Source organism: Mesocricetus auratus, unplaced genomic scaffold (assembly GCF_017639785.1).
Source record: "Mesocricetus auratus isolate SY011 unplaced genomic scaffold, BCM_Maur_2.0 Super-Scaffold_100033, whole genome shotgun sequence".
Taxonomy (NCBI): Eukaryota; Metazoa; Chordata; class Mammalia; order Rodentia; family Cricetidae; genus Mesocricetus; species Mesocricetus auratus.
The window spans coordinates 13,349,344-13,366,487 of record NW_024429213.1 but is presented as its reverse complement, the minus strand read 5'-3'; the positions used below and the strand labels follow the sequence as shown (position 1 = coordinate 13,366,487).

Sequence of the window (17,144 nt, the reverse complement as noted above, 5' to 3'; positions counted from 1 at the left end):
AAGTAAAAATTGAGAAAGGAATATCGAATAGGTGGTGCCTGTTGCCACTTATGGGACATAGGTGTTGGTTTGTCTAAGTGACGAACCAATTCATTTGCCAGAAATACCTCTGATGTGGCTGTACTATTGTTTTAAAAACTTTTTGTTACTACATTTTTATTTATTCCTGGGTGTGGAGATTGTGGTTGTATGCCACAGGGCATGTGTAGAGGTCAGAGGACAATTTAAGGGAGTTGGTTCTCTTCTTCAACCACGTGAGTCTTGGAGGAAGTGCCCTTATCCACTGAGTCATCTTGCTGGCCCTTCACTGTAACTACACTTACCTGTACAACCCTATATTCTCTTGTTCTTCAGGATTGTCTGACCTTGTTACTTTTTTTTCCTTTTGAGACAGGGTCTCCTAACCTACGCTGGCCTTGAATTTACATTGTAGCTGAAGATAGATGAAGATAATCTGACCCTCCTGCCTCCACACCCTGAGGGCTGGGATGAAAGGCATGCACCACCCACCACACCTAGCTTATGCGTGTGTGTTCAGCACATCTTCAGCGCTTGCTTTCCCACCACTCCACTACAACACACAGATGAAAGAACTCTGGGGCTTGGCTTAGAGTAGAAAAGGGAATTTCCCTAGTCCCTCAGCCCGTCTTTCCCCTAATGAATGATGTTCTCACTCAGAATTCTTGTGGTGCTAGCTCTATCATCTCTTTTCTTTTGTTCCCATACCCCCAGCTGACCAGGTGTATGGAGACCAGGACATGCATGAGGTTGTGCGAAAGCATTGCATGGACTATCTGGTAAGATCCTGGGGAGGCCTTAGGACAGGACAAGGGTAGGTTTATCTCCTTTGCACATAGACCTTCATTTTTCAATCTGTTCCACAGATGAAGAATGCCGACTACTTCTCCAACTATGTCACAGAAGACTTCACCACCTATATCAATAGGAAAAGGAAAAACAACTGCCATGGTAACCATATTGAGATGCAGGCTATGGCAGAGATGTACAACCGTCCTGTGGAGGTGTATCAATACAGCACAGGTACTTCTGTAGTGGGTAGGTGAGGGACTAATGGTACCTCATCAGAGCCAACCATACTGGGTCCCCTGTGGATGCTCCCTCCTTCTCTTTCTCTGCAGAACCTATCAACACATTCCATGGGATCCACCAAAATGAAGATGAACCCATCCGTGTCAGTTACCACCGGAATATCCACTATAATTCAGTGGTGAATCCTAACAAGGCCACTATTGGTGTAGGGCTGGGCCTGCCATCATTTAAACCAGGGGTAAGTGGGTCCCAGTGCCATAGGTATTTGCTAGATAAAGAGGGTTGGTTCTGCCCTTAGCCTACAAATGTCCTCTCCCCTCTTGGAGTCTCCTCTGAAGTCTCCACCTGTATATAAAATTAATGAGTTACTGTTGATCAGAACTCATTCTAACTCATCTTAAGCTTGTTGAGAGTGGCCTTTTAGGATACTGTGGATTGTATATCCAGGCTTGCACATGGTTCTTCTCCAACTTCACAGTGCTTAGAGACAATTGGGGTCACAGACTTGGAATGTAGACCTGACCCACACACAGCTTATTGGAATGGACCCTAGGGGCATATTGTATAGGCTGGGCCAGTACTGAAAGCCCTTCCACAGGCATGAGACCTAGTAAGTGTCAGAAGATGGTATTTCATTTTCCCAGCATCCACTGGCAGATAATCATTCATTCTCACAGTCTCCTTTCATCTTCCCTATTCTTTCCTCCCTCCTTTCATCCTGTCCCTGATCCTCCCTCTCCCCCTCTTACTGGGCTGCTTTTCCTATTCCTTATCCTCCTTCCTCTCCTCCCTATCCCCTCTCTACCCCACCCCTTCTCCTCCCCCTTCTCTATCTTTCCTCTGTCCCTCCTGGGGATTCTGAAATCCTCTATTCAGATTTCACTTCCTACAAGCATTAGGTGGTCCTATCTCATTTTAAGAAAACGGCTAGCATCAAAATACCCTCCAGCCCTGGGGGTGGGGTAGGGCTTGTTTTGTTTTTTTAATAATTTAGAAAACGTTTAGATTTTCAGAATGGTTGTGAGAATATTAGAGTTTCTATATTCAACATTATGATTCACACTAATGGACTACATTTGTGGTCATTAGCAAATCAATATTGATACATTAAGTAAAAGACCACACTTTATTCACATTTCCTCAGTTTCCCCTGATGAACCATTTCTGTTCCAGGATCCCCAGGGTGCTATCTCACATTTAATTGTCCACTTTGTTTTGTGGCTTTAACAAATTTTAAAGAATTTGTTTTTGTATTTTATTTGTTGACCCACTCTGTAGTTTAGCCTTTTCTAGAATGTCATATATTGGAAATTATGAAATATGTATGTAGCTTTTCCAGAACCCCCTCACTTAATGCCATTTAAAATAATACTATTTAAATTTTAATAGTTTTTAAAATTCTATAACTTCCTGGCTTGACTTTATTTCCTTTTCTTTACAAATTTGAATGTTTAAAAGTTTCTCTAATTAATAGACTTAATTATTGAAAAACTTTTACATTTCTCTATTTCAGGAAGGGGTGGATGTCAAAGAACAACTTGTAGGGCTCAGTTCTGTCTACAGGGTTTAAATCCAGATCATCAGGATTGGCATAAGTGCCATTACTCTCTGAACTATCATGCTAACCTTCAGAATAGTTTCTCAGTATGAAGAGTTTCCATCTAGTCCCTTCCTCCCAAGGCATAGAGACTCTGGTACAGCTGTGTTTGACCCAGAGTTAATAGCTGGTTCCTGCATCATTCCTTCCTCTTGTTTTGATGACCTTGGGAATTTTAAGGATTACCGTTCTAAAGTATTACAGGGAAATTCTCTTTCTGCATGTACTCATTATTTAAACCCAGATTGTGGGTTTAGGGAGGGCGAGCACAAAGACTAAGTGCTGTTCTCGGCACGATGTATGTATTAGGAGTAAGATCTTGACTCTTAATGTCTTTGACCATTTGGCTGAAGTAGTGTTACATTTCCCACCTTTTGAATGGTGTACTATTAAGGAAGGAAGTCATACTTACGAAATGAGGATTATAACTATCTCCCTGAATTTATGTTAACCTAAACAGTTATTGCTGATGTCTGCAGTTAAAACCCCTCTACCACATGCCTCAGTCTTGCCTCCTTTCCCTTTTCATGAGTAAGTTCCCTCTTTAAAGTTGAGAACTTTCCCCACCGCCCACCAGTCATTTACATGACTGTTACTTACATATACATGTATAAGCTGAGGCAGACTCATTAACTGGACCCCCTGGAGTTCAGTGATAAGCACAGTTCTTTTTATGTTTAGTGTTACTGATTCTATTCATTTCCTAAGTGCCTGAGGCCACCACCTGCTTGTCCTTGCATACATTTGTAATTCATTTAGGTGGTTTTGTCACTGGGAGCCTCACTTCTTAACTGATCTTTAAAAAGCGATTAGCATACATTAAAGAACAGTCTTTGTTTTGTAAAGTTCTTTGGGTTTTGACAGATGCATAACAAAAAAGTGCATCTATCTTAGGCACCTAATCACTCAAATAGTTTTAGCCCCTGAAGGTTCCCCTCTCTTTCCCCTCCAACTACTGGTCCTTTGTTGACTGTTTTTGCCTATTTCAGAAGGTCACATAATTGGAATCATAGTTTGTGGCCTTTTCAAAATGCTGCTTTCAGGTAGCAGTATGCATTAAGGTTCCTCCATGGTTTTTCATGGCTTGTTAGCCATTTTCTTATCACTTACTGTTCCATTTGTGGAGGCCCACAGTTTGTTTAATCATTCACCTATTGAAAGGTCTCCCTGGTTGCTTCCAGTTTTTGATGATCATGAATAAAGCTTCTGTAAACTGCTGTGTGCAGGTCTTTGTGGTAACTTAAATTTTATGGAAGCAAGATTTCGGAATTACTTAAAAGCAAGTAACTGCCAGACTTTGTATGAAGCAGGTGTGTGTGTGTGTGTGTGTGTAAGTTCACCTTCCCAGGAATTGGATTTTCCTACTGTTTTGTATTTTAGCCACTGTTGGGATTTTAGGTTTACTTGAATTGGTAACAATGTGTTGAGCATTGTTTTAGTACTCTGCCTCTGAGGTATACCCCCAGCCTGAGTATCTTTCACATATGTCCTTTTGCCATCTCTGTGTCTTTCTCTGTGGTTAGATTGCTTACCCACTTTCATGTTTTTTAATCCATGTTTTTGTATATGTACACTTTATCACTGAGCTGGACCATATCTGCCTAATTTTAAATTGGCTCAATCTAACATTTTCATACATATATTTCCTTTAGTATTGCTCCATGATAGAAAAGTATGTGGTACATCATTACTTAGCACACGTGCATATGTGTGTTTGTGTATGTGTGTGTGTAAATGATGCTAACTTGCTGGGGGCATGTGGTACCTACCTGTAATCCTAGAATCCCAGAGACAGAGAAAGGAGACTTGTGAATTCAAATCTAACCTGGACTGCATACCGAACCATTGTTTTGGGGAAAAAAACATTTACTAAAACTTTATGAAGCAATATTTACACTTAATCCCTGAAATATACTTTGATGTTCTCTATTATTTCATTAGTGTCATATCGCTGGATGTGGTGGCTCACGCCTGTAATCCCAGCACTTGGGAGGCTGAAGCAGGAGGATTGCCATGAATTCCAGGCCAGCTTGGCCTACATAGTGAGTTCAAGATCAGACTGGGCCATGTAGTGAGACCCTGTCTCAAAAAACAAACAAACAAATAATGCTGTAGTCTCTTAAAACTTGGCATGAAATTCTGTCATACAGTGTCCTAGCACCCACACCATGCCGATACTGACCCTTCATCTCCTCACATAGCCACACCCAGCCTCATATATGCTTGACTCCTGCCTCCACTCCATGTCTTACAGTTCACTTCTCTGTTCATCTTTTCCTTTGCCCTATCTGTGAATCTGTGAGAACGGCTTCAGCATTGTAAAATAGAACCATTACTAGGTAAGGCTTCTTTTAAGTTAAGACCTAGACTGAAGAGCACCTCTTATCCCCAGACTCAGTGCTAAGCTCCAGGTGTCTTGGGGATGGGCCAGCATTTTTGACCATAGGAATTCAAAATGCCAGGTCTTATAATCTAGGCCTGTTTTCCTCCAGTTACCAATCTATGCACAGTCTGCTGAGGAGTACTTTGTAAAATTAACTTTTCCTGTGTTGTCTTTGCTAAGGCCTGTAAGTCTACCTTCCTGAGCCCATTTAGGTTCTTATCCAGGTTAAGAGCATCACCCCACATCCCTGTTCCTCTCCACTGGCAGTTTGCAGAGCAGTCCCTGATGAAGAATGCTATAAAGACGTCAGAGGAATCATGGATTGAACAGCAAATGTTGGAAGACAAGAAACGAGCTACAGACTGGGAGGCCACAAATGAGGCCATAGAGGAGCAGGTGGCTCGAGAATCCTACCTACAGTGGCTGAGGGATCAGGAGAAACAGGCCCGCCAGGTCCGGGGACCCAGCCAGGTGGGTCATGGACTCTGTCACTGGCCTGATCAAAACCTATTACTTCTTATCTTTTGGCCCCTAATGAACACGGATAAAATAAGGGGAGGGAAGCTCCCAGCCCCGTCCATAATTCATCTCAGTCTTTAGTCTTGGCATCATACCTTGCACTCCCAACACTTAATTTTTTATTTTATTTTATTTTATTTTTTTTGGTTTTTCGAGACAGGGTTTCTCTGTATTGTTTTGGAGGCTGTCGTGGAACTCGCTCTGTAGACCAGGCTGGCCTTGAACTCACAGAGATCCGCCTGCCTCTGCCTCCCGAGTGCTGGGATTAAAGGGGTGTGCCACCACTGCCCAGCCCAACATTTGCTTTTAAGAAGTAAAGGAGAGCAGTTTTTAAGAAAGGAGAGCAGCCACCACTACTGGTGTCACAAAGGAGCAATGGGTAGCTACAAAGAGAGCAGCTATTCTGGAACCCCTTGTATGCTACCCTAAGCTCTGTACTGTGGATATAAAAACTTTTCCTTCACTACTTTCAATGGTCCTGTCTGTTGAGGGAGACAGGAATTGGTAGGGCCTGTGATCCTGGCTGTGCAAACACCAGTAGGGGTAGGGCTTTCAATCAGTTGTGTTTTTAGGGTGGTGGAGGGGAGGCAGGTATCTCAGGAGTCCCAAAGGAGTTTGGAATGATCAGATGTTTGCAAGAGCAAGTATTTGTCATAGGCCTGTGCCAGGAAGCAGGAGGTCCTGCTCTTAGTGTAGTGGGGTACATTTGTGGACCTAGCAGGCCAAGATCCCTGCCCTTAGGTTACTCATGGTTTTTCAAAGTGAACTAGAATAATCATAGTGAATAAATTAGCTGGAGGTATGGTAGGAAGAATGGGCAGTTGGTACAGGGCAAGAATGAGACGAGTGGGGATGGTTTGAGTTAGCACTAAGCAGTCACCAGGGTAGGTCTCAGCACAAGAGATGACGTAAACCCCCCAAAAGTGGAATGGTAGCTGAGTGTGGACAGCACAAGGCATGGGCTGAGGGCAGCACACTTGGTGTTTATAACTCAGGAATAGCCTGTAGCTGAACAGATTGTAGTGGGTGGAAATTAGGGTAGTGGGACTAGGTTGGATAGTGGTTTGTGAGCTCTGTGGAGGGGACTTTAGTTTTGCTCTGAATGAGGCAGAAACAATGAGAGGACTGTGACCAGAAAAAGGATTGGATGTGTGTCAGGATAACAGGATCGCCCTGACTGCTGACTAAAACAGTCTAAGCTAGAAGGCAAGGGTAGAAGTAGACCAGTAAGGACGAGGCTACCAGGTAGTACATGTGAAGGTACTGTGGTCATGGATCTCTTGTGGAGTCAGGACCTCTTGAAAGAAGAACAGGATTTTCTGTCAGTAGCCTCCAAAGATACGGTAGTGGTTGTAAGTTTGCCTGTACCATTGTCATGCATTAAAGCTGTAGTGTGGTCAGGCTTCTGGAAAGGGTGTGAGCACGCTGGCACAGGAGGATCATGGCCGGTGTAGGTTCTTATCACTTTTTTCTTCCCTACTGCAGCCCCGGAAAGCCAGTGCCACATGTAGTTCAGCCACAGCAGCAGCCTCCAGTGGCCTGGAGGAATGGACTAGTCGGTCTCCACGGCAACGAAGTTCAGCCTCGTCACCTGAGCACCCTGAACTGCATGCTGAGCTAGGCATTAAGCCCCCTTCCCCAGGCACTGTGTTAGCTCTTGCCAAACCTCCTTCACCCTGTGCACCAGGTTAGTGACTTGCTTTCAGGGTGCCCTGCTTGGGCTAAGAGACTCTGCTTGGTGGGCCCTACCTCTGACTGTTCATCTGCCTCAGGTACAAGCAGTCAGTTCTCGGCAGGGGCTGACCGGGCCACCTCTCCTCTTGTGTCCCTCTACCCTGCTCTGGAGTGCCGGGCCCTCATCCAACAGATGTCCCCCTCTGCCTTTGGTAAGCCTTCTTAGAGGATGGGCCAGCTGGAATTCAGGAGAGCCTGGAGGATTTTTGAAGCCCTTGGGCACCTTCCCAAATCAGAGGCCTGAAGGAAAATTTCAGACCCAAAAAGTTTTTTTCCCCAGGGTCTAGCAGAGTTTCAGAGAGAGTTAAGGGAGCCAATGAGTGACTAGGACCTGGATGGATTAGACAGGAAGGAGGGAAATGGGCCGAAGACCCCTATCATTGTTTTCCCCTTCTCTCTCCTGCCCAGCAGGTCTGAATGATTGGGATGATGATGAGATCCTAGCATCGGTGCTGGCAGTGTCCCAACAGGAATACTTAGACAGTATGAAGAAAAACAAAGTGCACAGAGACCCACCCCCAGACAAGAGTTGATGGAGACCCAGGACTGGACACCATCCTAGACCCCTACTCCTGCCCTTGATGCCACCCAACCTTCTTTGGCTTTCTTCCCTCTTGGCTTCCTTCCTTCGTTTCCTCTTTTCCTTTTCCACTTCCCTCTGGCTGGCCCACCCAAGCGCTCCATCCATCTCATCCCTGCCACCATCAACAGGCTCTGCCAGCTGATGTGCCATTGCCCCCTGCACAGCACCGTCTCAGCATTCCACAGGGGACTCTGGAAAGGGTGCCGAAGGTAGGCAAGAGGCACACAGAGACAGACCATCTGGCAGCCAGGCAGCCCCAGAAGAGAGATACTCAGGCAAAGGAAGTCTACTGTTCGCCCTTCCTTACAGATCAATTAAACTTGTTACCCTTCCCCTGCAATGGTGACAGGAAAGGTGGAAGTGGGAAATATTCCCTCCTAGTACCCCAAGAATCTGAGCCTTCCATGTTAAATTTTTCTTTCTGAAAACGTACTTTCATCATATAAAATCAACAAATCAAAAACCATGGCCATGGCGACACTTGCTCGGTGAGGATGGCATCTCCGATTTGGAGACAGACAAGTTGGCCATGGGGCATGGTGGCCAGACAAAGAGATGGATTTCTGCTGTTTTCTGACCTCTAGTTCCTTGGAAGGAAAGAAGATATGAGCCAGAGGGAGGTGGCAGGGGTTGCAGGTGGCAGACTGACTGTGGACAATGAGACCCTGACCTTGCTGCATTCCTTTTGCTTCCACCACCACTAGTCTGTTTGGAATCTTGAGGTGGAGGTATCTTTGGAGATCATGGCCGCTACCCAAGATTTGAGTTTAGGGAGTGGGAGCAGCCTTGGCAAATGGGGCACCCGTGCCCTGCAGGTGTTGACAAGATTCACCATCTGTAATGTCCTTGGCACAATAAAACCAAATGTCAGTTTCCCTGAGCTGCTCTGTTCTGTGTGGGGCAGGGGTGGCTCGGCCTCTGGGAAGCACGGAGTTTCACTTGACTTGAGGTCTACATGTTCTCCAGTAGGTGCTGTCTGTGGTTGGGTTCATCTTTGATCCGTTTATTAAATGCACTTCTTGCTAGGTACAGTGTAGGTAGAGCCCAGGCTGTTGAAACTAACCTGGGCTACATAACCTGCAACAACAAAACTCTACTAAGTGGATGAATCTATGAGTTTCAGGCCAGCCTGATCTATATAGTAGAATTGCAGGCCAGCCAGGCTATACAATAAGACACTTTTCTCAAAAATCATAGCAAACTTTTTCAGTATCAAATCTTTAAAGTTCCTACTCCCACCTACCATATTTCCAAATGGGAGCCTACGGATAATTAAGGACTGTGTTTGAGCTGAAGGCCATGACTGAATTGTTTGAATTTCCACTGTCAACCTTAATGTTCATTCTTGTGATAATCTGATGAAGAAATAAACAATTGATAATTAGCTATAAGAGTTTAGTGACAGTGACCAGAGATGACCCTTGTCTGACTGGGTTTTAGAAGCTGGAGAATGAAAAGGCTAAATCCTTTTTTTTGTTGTTGTTGTTTCCAAATTCTGTTGACAGCTCTCACCATCCCTTCTAGTTTTTTAAGCCCAGGTTGAGAAGGCTAGCTGACCCTCAGATTTTCTCAAAACAGTATTCCCGGCACCATGCCTCAGTGGGGTCCCTGCAGAAGGCTGATTGTGGGGGCCCCTACAGGTGAGGGTGTGGTTTGCCCAGTGGGTGGCTGCAGGGTATTTGAAATACATGGTCAAGCATGAGCACGCCAAGAGGGTTGATTTTTAAAATCTATCTGCATTTTCTAGCTGTGTGACTTTGGGCTCTCTTTGAGTTTAAAGTGCCCCATCTGCAACTTACAGGGGTCATTAATGTCTGCTACCTCATGCTCTCTGATTTGTGAGTATTGACAGAGAATGTGTATGGTCAATAATGTACTACTGGGAACAGTACCTGGTACATTCTTAGAGCACAAATGTTGGGGTTATTACCAGACTTAGGGGTGGGGGTATTATCGTATTTTGTAAGTTTGTACCATTTGGCCTCAGCCTGCCTCTTGCTACTCCTGGCTTTTACTTGCAATTTGCCCTAACCCTATCTTCAGCTACCAACCTAATTTGTCTTTTAAGACAGAGGGATCACGTAAGAAAAGTTTGTGTGATCTCATTCACATTCTCACTTCTGTCTACAACTATCCCCAATAACTGTACTACAAATAAACTTCTGGGCTGGGGCTGTGATGCTTACTTATCTTGTTTGTGCGTGTCTTAAGATCTATCTCTGCACTCATAGGCAAGGCTCATAGTAAAACACCTAGTAAAGTTGGATGAGTTAAGGGAAATTACAAGCAACTGTTATGCTTTGTGTGTATTGTCTGGGCCACAGGGAATCCGCCACCAGTTTCCCTTCAGTGTCCCTGGCTGAATGTGTATGTGTCTGTGTCCGATGAGGGCTTGTTTCCAGGTGTGTCAGATGGTGACTGAGTGTGGGACTCTGCCTATGACAGTTTGTGTCTGCTATCTGAGAGAAGTGCATGTTTGCGTGGGTCTGTCAGTGACGGTGCATCTGTAGTTTGTCTGGATAGTTTCAGTGATAAGGCTGCATGTCTGATAGTGTATGTGATTGCATCTATTTTTGTGACATTGTTTATGTAGCTGTTTGATGCCTGCTTTGGAGCTGTGTGTGTGTGTAAAACATCTATGTATATTTTTGTGACAGAATGTGGGTATCTGGTGGTACTGGTGTGCTTGTGACAAGTTGGTCAGTTTCTGGTGGGACATACTGTGTTAAATGACCCCATGAGACAGTCCAAGTAAAGTCACATCACTGAGTGTTTCTGGGATAGTCTTTGGATGTATCTTCATGTGCATCTAGCTCTAGGACAAGTCTCCCTGAATGAATCTCACTATCTTTCATGGTAGTCCCCCCTCCCTGTATGTCTGTGTGGGTGTGGTCGGAAAACAACTTGTGGGGATTGAGTACAGGTTGGCAGACATGGTAGCAAATGCTTCTGAGCCATCTCACCTGCAGTCCTTTTGGGTTTAATTCACATTCTCACTATGTAGCCCAGTCTGGCTGCCGATTCATGATGGTCCTCCTGACTCAGCATACAAAGTAATTTGGATTGTGTGTGTACTCTTTTTTTTTTTTTTTTGGTTTTTTTGAGACAGGGTTTCTCTGTATTGTTTTGGAGGCTGTCCTGGAACTCGCTCTGTAGACCAGGCTGGCCTTGAACTCACAGAGATCCGCCTGCCTCTGCCTCCCGAGTGCTGGGATTAAAGGCGTGCGCCACCAACGCCCGGCTGTGTGCGTACTCTTAAATCCCTAGCTTTCCATGTATCTTTTTTTTCAAGACAGGGTTTCTCTATATAGCTTTGTAGAACAGGCTGGCTTCACAGCTCTCAGAGATCTGCCTGCCTGTGCCTCCTGAGTGCTGATATTAAAGGTGTGCACTGGCCGGGCTGTGGCAGCGCACGCCTTTAATCCCAGCACTTGGGAGGCAGAGGCAGGCGGATCTCTGTGAGTTCGAGGCCACTCTGGTCTACAGAGCGAGTTCCAGGACAGCCTCCAAAACGATACAGAGAAACCCTGTCTCGAAAAACCAAAAAAAAAAAAAAAAAAACTAAAGCAAAACCAAACAAAATCCATCCTACAGGTGCCAAGCTGTCATGGGTACTCTGCTCCCCTTCATTGTCATGGGGGTGATAAAAAATGTTATTATTTCCTGAAGAGTGGACCAGCTCGTCTATGAGGGCCTGGTTACAATTTTGAGGCAAAGGCTACCTGATTCTGGGTGAGAAACACGCTTGCATGATAGAATCCTGCCTAGTTCTGCTTATTAAAAGCTGGCTCGGCGTTGTTTCCTCACAAATTCCAAGGCTGCAAAGGCTGTTGCGGCTGCAAACCTGTGTCCTAGGAAAGGGGGGTGCGCTTTTTTATTAAGTGTGTACACACACCCCACCACACCAGCAAGCAAAACATGCGCGGTTGTCGCAAAGGGATTCCCAGAACCTGTTCGAGCGTATGTGAGTGCGTGTGCGCGCGCGAGTGTCTGCGTGTGTATATGTGTGTGCGCGCGCGCGCGCGGCCGCCCCGCCCCCACATTTGCATACAGACTCCACCTCCGCGGAAGAACCTGGAGTGTATTTGCATAAGGGCACTTGAAACGTTGATGGTGGCATGCAAATAAGGACTGGCTCCGATTGGCCCGGGTACAGCAGGTGCCGCGTCCGGATTGATCAAAGCCAGGTGGGCGGGGTTGTCGCGCAGGGCGACTCTCCGGGAGGCGCGTGCCCCGGCTCAGTAGCATTGGGGCTGGCGCGCGCGACGAATCTTAACGCTGCGCCGTCTGCGGGCGCTTCCGGGCCACCAGATTCCCTGCCTTCCACCCTGGCGCCCCCCAGCCCTGGCTCTCCAGCCGCTCTGCCCCGGGCATCCACGCCCTGCGGGCTCAGCGGATTCAGCGGGCTGAATCTACGCAGCACCTCCTCCATGTTGACCAAGCCTCTGCAGGGGCTTCCTTCGCCCCCTGTGACCCCCACGAAGCCTCCAGGTGAGCGCAGTCTCCTCTGCCACAAGCAGGTTGGGTGGATATAATGGTGGGTGCCAGTGTGGAGGCGAGAGAGTCACGGCCGGGATCCGAGTACACCGCCACCCTGACTTCCTCGCCTCCGCTTGCGTAGGTGGCAAGAATCGGGCAGCTTTCGAGGCCGAATACCGACTTGGCCCCCTCCTGGGTAAGGGAGGCTTTGGCACCGTCTTCGCGGGACACCGCGTCACGGATAGACGTCAGGTATCCCCTATAGGGGGTTCTGGGAGGGTCAGGTGTTTTGGCGAAGGGTGGTGGTGGGGTGGCGGGGATGGAGATGCCCGTTGCTCCAGTGGGGAACCTGCAAATGTGTAGTAAAAATGTTAAGGAGCAGGGTTGTTATGTGTGTTGAGTGCGTGCGCGTGTCTGCAGTCCAGGTGGGTTTGGGTCTGGGCAGGAATTCTGGAAGACTGACTATTTCTACTGGGAAGGAGACAGATCTTCAGGACTCGACCCCAAGATCCATGGAATCTGCGTGCGTGCGTACATGCGTGCGTGTGTGTCTGTGTGTGCGTGTGTCTGGGAAAGTGGGGATTTTTTTAGTAGGTGGTAAGTGTGGAGTCGTGAGAACAAGAATCCAGATAGAGTTGTGTCCTGGGGATGATGGAGGAGAGCACGCGATGTCAAAAACCTTAAAATTTCAATGCGGGGATATGGGTCAATGGTGGATGGTTTGTCCACCATTCACAAGCACTGAGTTCAATACCAACATCACACAGAGTGGTGGGTGGTGTAGGGAGACAGTGGGAAACAGAGAAAAACAAAAGAAAAAACTACAGGTCCATTCTGGATTTCAGGGGGTCTTGATGAATCCCTGACAAGAGCTCATGGGTAAAGATGTTAGATGGCTGGAGGGAACTTGCTTCTGGGGACTTGAGAATGCTCGATAGGCATCCGAGCTCCAGTAGGTGTGATGTATATGGGAATTAGAAATACTGGAGTGGAGAGACTGCAGTTGGGCAGAGGGTCTAGAGTTAAGAGGAGTCTGGTTTCACCGGCTGGCTCCTTATCTCACGATTTTTTTCTAGGTGGCCATCAAAGTAATTTCCCGGAATCGTGTGCTAGGCTGGTCCACCGTGGTGAGTGTGTTTGGTCTACGTCATGATCCATGGACTCCATCAACGCACTCACCCCCTGATTTTTCTTCCTAGTGGATATATGATTCCCTGGGCCCTGAAATCGTGAGAACCCCACCAGCCTGTGTTTACTGCCTTTATGTGATAGCTCTGATTTCACCGCAATTTCCCCAGAGCTCTGGATTCTCCTCTCAAACTCTCCTTTTGCACCCTTCTTCCAAACACTGCTTCAGGGGATGTTTCACAGTACTTGCTGGTGGGGAAGGAGGGGCTTAGGTCACTGGTTGTCATGGTGATGCTGGCTGCTTCTCTCCTGCCACCCTGAGAACACTAACGGACATCAGGGCGGGTCTGGGCAAATTGTAGGTAAGAGCGCCCCCTGGCGGGTGCTTCAGACAGTCTATGTCGTCCCTGGGACAGAGGGTGGGTGAGCCTGCGCAGTAGCCGAATTTGCATCTCCGTGAGAAAACCTGTCTGCGACTGTGCAAGTTAGTGGGCCTGTAAAGGGCCTCATCTGAAGCAGAAAGACCCTCCGCACTGACTGTGCACTGCCTGTTCAGGTGTGGGGGTGGCGTTACTGAATTGTGCTAGTTGATTAGTAAAGACTGGCAAAACATCGTATTCATTAAATGTTTGCTCTGTGCCAGGTCCTTTGAATTAATCACTGTAAGCTGTTTTTAAAAAAATGAAAGCCAGGGTTGGTGGCGTGCCTGTAATCACAACATTCAAGAGGCTGGGCCACTAGGATTTCAGTGAATTTGAGGCCAGCTTGGGCTACATGGCAAGATCCTGTCTCAAAAATGAGACAGAATTGAAAAGCCAGAGAGCATCTATGCAGTGGCATAATTATAGGCACCTTGCAAAGTACATCTAGTATGCATAAAAACTATCCTGATCTGGCTGCTGGCTAACAAGATAGGTAAATATATCTCACCTCTGCAGAGGGACTTTATTAGAAAACTCTCCGAAGGCCAGGCATGGTGGTGTACACTTTAATCCCAGCACTCTAATCCCAGCAGAGGCAGCAGATCTCTTGAGTTCCGGACCAGCTTGCTCTGTGTAAAGTTCCTGTCCCCAACTCCCTCCCCCTAAAAAGGAAAACACTTGAACTTATTCAAATATTTACTGAACATGCCAGATGTATATGGTCTCTGCTCATTTCACTCCAATGAATTTGAGCCTTTGAGAGGATACTGAGGCCTAGGAAGGGAAGTGGCTAGCTAAAGGCCAGAATCAGTGCTCGGGAAATAAACTGTTATATGCTGACAATAGAGCTACAGACTTACTATCTACCTTTTTTTTCTGTTTCTTTCTCACCTCAGTCAGAGTCAGTCACTTGCCCACTTGAGGTAGCACTCCTGTGGAAGGTGGGCGAAGGCAATGGGCATCCGGGTGTGATCCGCCTGCTTGACTGGTTTGAGACACCAGAGGGCTTCATGCTGGTCCTTGAGCGGCCTATGCCTGCCCAGGATCTTTTTGACTACATCACAGAGAAGGGTCCACTGGGTGAGAGCCGCAGCCGCAGCTTCTTCACCCAAGTGGTGGCAGCTGTCCAGCACTGCCATGCCCGCGGAGTTGTCCATCGTGATATCAAGGATGAGAACATCCTCATAGATCTGTGCCGGGGTTCTATTAAACTCATTGATTTTGGTTCTGGGGCCCTGCTGCATGATGAACCCTACACGGACTTTGATGGTAAGGCTTCTTCCCTACAATTTCTGGTGGGAGGGCTGTTTATAATCTTTAATTCTTTTGACTTTTGAGCTTTAGTATTGGGTTGTCCTTGTAACCTTGGACCTATATCGTGCCCTTTAAGGTTCTGGATTCTTAAGCCTAGATGCCTGATAAGGTCCCTTTTCTTACAGTTCCTTAACCTTGTGGGGATCTTGTTAGTATTAGCTTTTTGTAGTTGGGTTTTTGGTAACTCGGAGGTGCTATTTTGCTGCTGACAGCACTCTGCTGTTAAATTTGAAGTGTTACCACTCCAGCAAGTGGATACTCTCCTTTAATGTACAGTTCATACTTCTAGGGACACAGGGGTTGAGGAAGGGCATCATCAGAAAAGGATCTAATCCTTGGCTTGTGTGCAGGGACAAGGGTGTATAGCCCTCCAGAGTGGATCTCTCGACACCAGTACCACGCCCTCCCGGCTACTGTCTGGTCACTTGGTGTCCTCCTCTATGACATGGTCTGTGGGGACATTCCCTTCGAGAGAGACCAGGAGATTCTGGAGGCTGAGCTCCACTTCCCTCCTCATGTCTCCCCAGGTGAGGCCCTCACTGTCTACAGCCCAACAGGCTTCGTTCCTCCCAGGACTGGGGACCCTTTGCTGACTAATTCCCCTCTGCTTCTTGACCCCACAGATTGCTGTGCCCTAATCCGTCGGTGCCTGGCCCCTAAACCCTGTTCCCGACCCTCACTGGAGGAGATTCTGCTGGACCCATGGATGCAAACACCAGCTGAAGAAGCACCCATCAATCCCTCCAAAGGAAGCCCCACCCCCTTACCCTGGTCCCTGCTTCCCTAGGCCCAGCCAGGCTGTTTGGAATCCCATGGTCATGCTACAGGGATAGATGGACATCTGTTTACCTGGTTATACAGGTTGTTAAAGATCCAGTATTACTAAGGTCAGGGAATAAGGATCAGGGATCAGAAGATAGCCAAGTCTGCCCAGTTCCTATCCCAATCCTGTGAAGGAGCTCTCCTCCCAGAACCTGTGGTCCCTTATTTGGGAGAGGGAGTTACTTGTTTCTTGTTCTGTTAAGGATGTTCATTTGGTTGGATTCCTTCCCTTCTGGGCCCTAAGATTCTTATTCTTACATTGTAGTCCCTACACTGGCACCCCCTGTACTACTACCACAGACTTAGACACTTAGTTCAAATGCTCTCACTCGGGCAAGGGTGCTTTCCTTAAAATACCCCAGCTGCTCTTTAGCAAAAGGGCCCTTACCCTGGGATCTCATTCAGTTGCTGCTTGCCTGCCTTAGCCCAGAAATGACTATTCTGGGGAAGGTTTAGCATTATTAAGCCCTATTAATTAGTATCCCAGTGCTTTTTTTCCCTTTGGATTTTGTTTTTGTTGTTGCTTTGTTTTGGTGAGGGGACCCTACTGTTATCCCAAGTGCTCTTATTCTGGTGAGAAGAACCTTACTTCCATAATTTGGGAAGGAATGGGAGATGGACATCACCGGACACCACAGACACTAGGATGGGATGGATGGTTTTGGGGGATGGGATGGAGGAAATGAGTCTTACTGTCTGTTCTCCTGGGGCCCCCCTCCACCCTTTGCTGCCTCCTCCTGAGCCAGGGTTGTCCAGTGAATATAGTGTAAATAATGACGTGCTGGCGGTAGGAGAGCTGCTAGTGTGCCCTCCTGTCCCTTCTCCCCCTGCCTGGATTATTTAAAAAGCCATGTGTGGAAACCTATTTAATAAATAAGGAAGTCACAAGTGAATGGCCATTTATAGAGGTAGGCATTAGCGGAGCGCCTACTGGATGCTGCTGAGTTTAGAAGATGCCTGAAGAAAATTCTCTATTGAAGAAAAACCCAATGAGACAGTGGGCCAGTCTGGCGCACGTTTTGTTTTTAGATGGGGTCTTCTGAAGCACAAGCTAGTCTCAAACTCGGAGTGCTGGGATTTACTGGCACAAACATAAATCCCAGGCTTCCAACT

The 17,144-nt window shown here is 46.9% G+C and overlaps 2 protein-coding genes across 7 annotated transcripts in view; both read left to right on the top strand.

Annotated features, from left to right (window-relative positions):
- Positions 1–8,746, top strand: part of Otud5 (OTU deubiquitinase 5) — a 31,185-nt gene extending 22,439 nt beyond the window's left edge. For 3 of the 6 annotated variants that reach the window (XM_021235973.2, XM_013124490.3, XM_013124494.3), the window contains 7 exons: positions 733–797; positions 885–1,041; positions 1,140–1,288; positions 5,298–5,501; positions 7,035–7,236; positions 7,322–7,435; positions 7,692–8,746. In XM_021235973.2, the coding sequence (XP_021091632.1) occupies positions 733–797; positions 885–1,041; positions 1,140–1,288; positions 5,298–5,501; positions 7,035–7,236; positions 7,322–7,435; positions 7,692–7,816 (1,016 nt within the window). In that variant the 3' untranslated portion in view covers positions 7,817–8,746. The remainder of the gene's footprint in view (positions 1–732; positions 798–884; positions 1,042–1,139; positions 1,289–5,297; positions 5,502–7,034; positions 7,237–7,321; positions 7,436–7,691) is intronic. The other 3 variants (XM_013124491.3, XM_005085108.4, XM_013124493.3) reach the window with 2 other exon arrangements.
- Positions 8,747–11,994: 3,248 nt separating this feature from the next.
- On the top strand, positions 11,995–16,919 carry Pim2 (Pim-2 proto-oncogene, serine/threonine kinase). Its single transcript, XM_005085110.4, has 6 exons — positions 11,995–12,357; positions 12,488–12,597; positions 13,422–13,472; positions 14,792–15,164; positions 15,560–15,736; positions 15,833–16,919. The coding sequence occupies exons 1-6, from the start codon at positions 12,297–12,299 to the stop codon at positions 15,994–15,996; spliced, it is 936 nt and encodes a 311-aa protein (XP_005085167.3). The 5' UTR covers positions 11,995–12,296; the 3' UTR covers positions 15,997–16,919.
- The last annotated feature ends 225 nt before the right edge of the window (positions 16,920–17,144 follow it).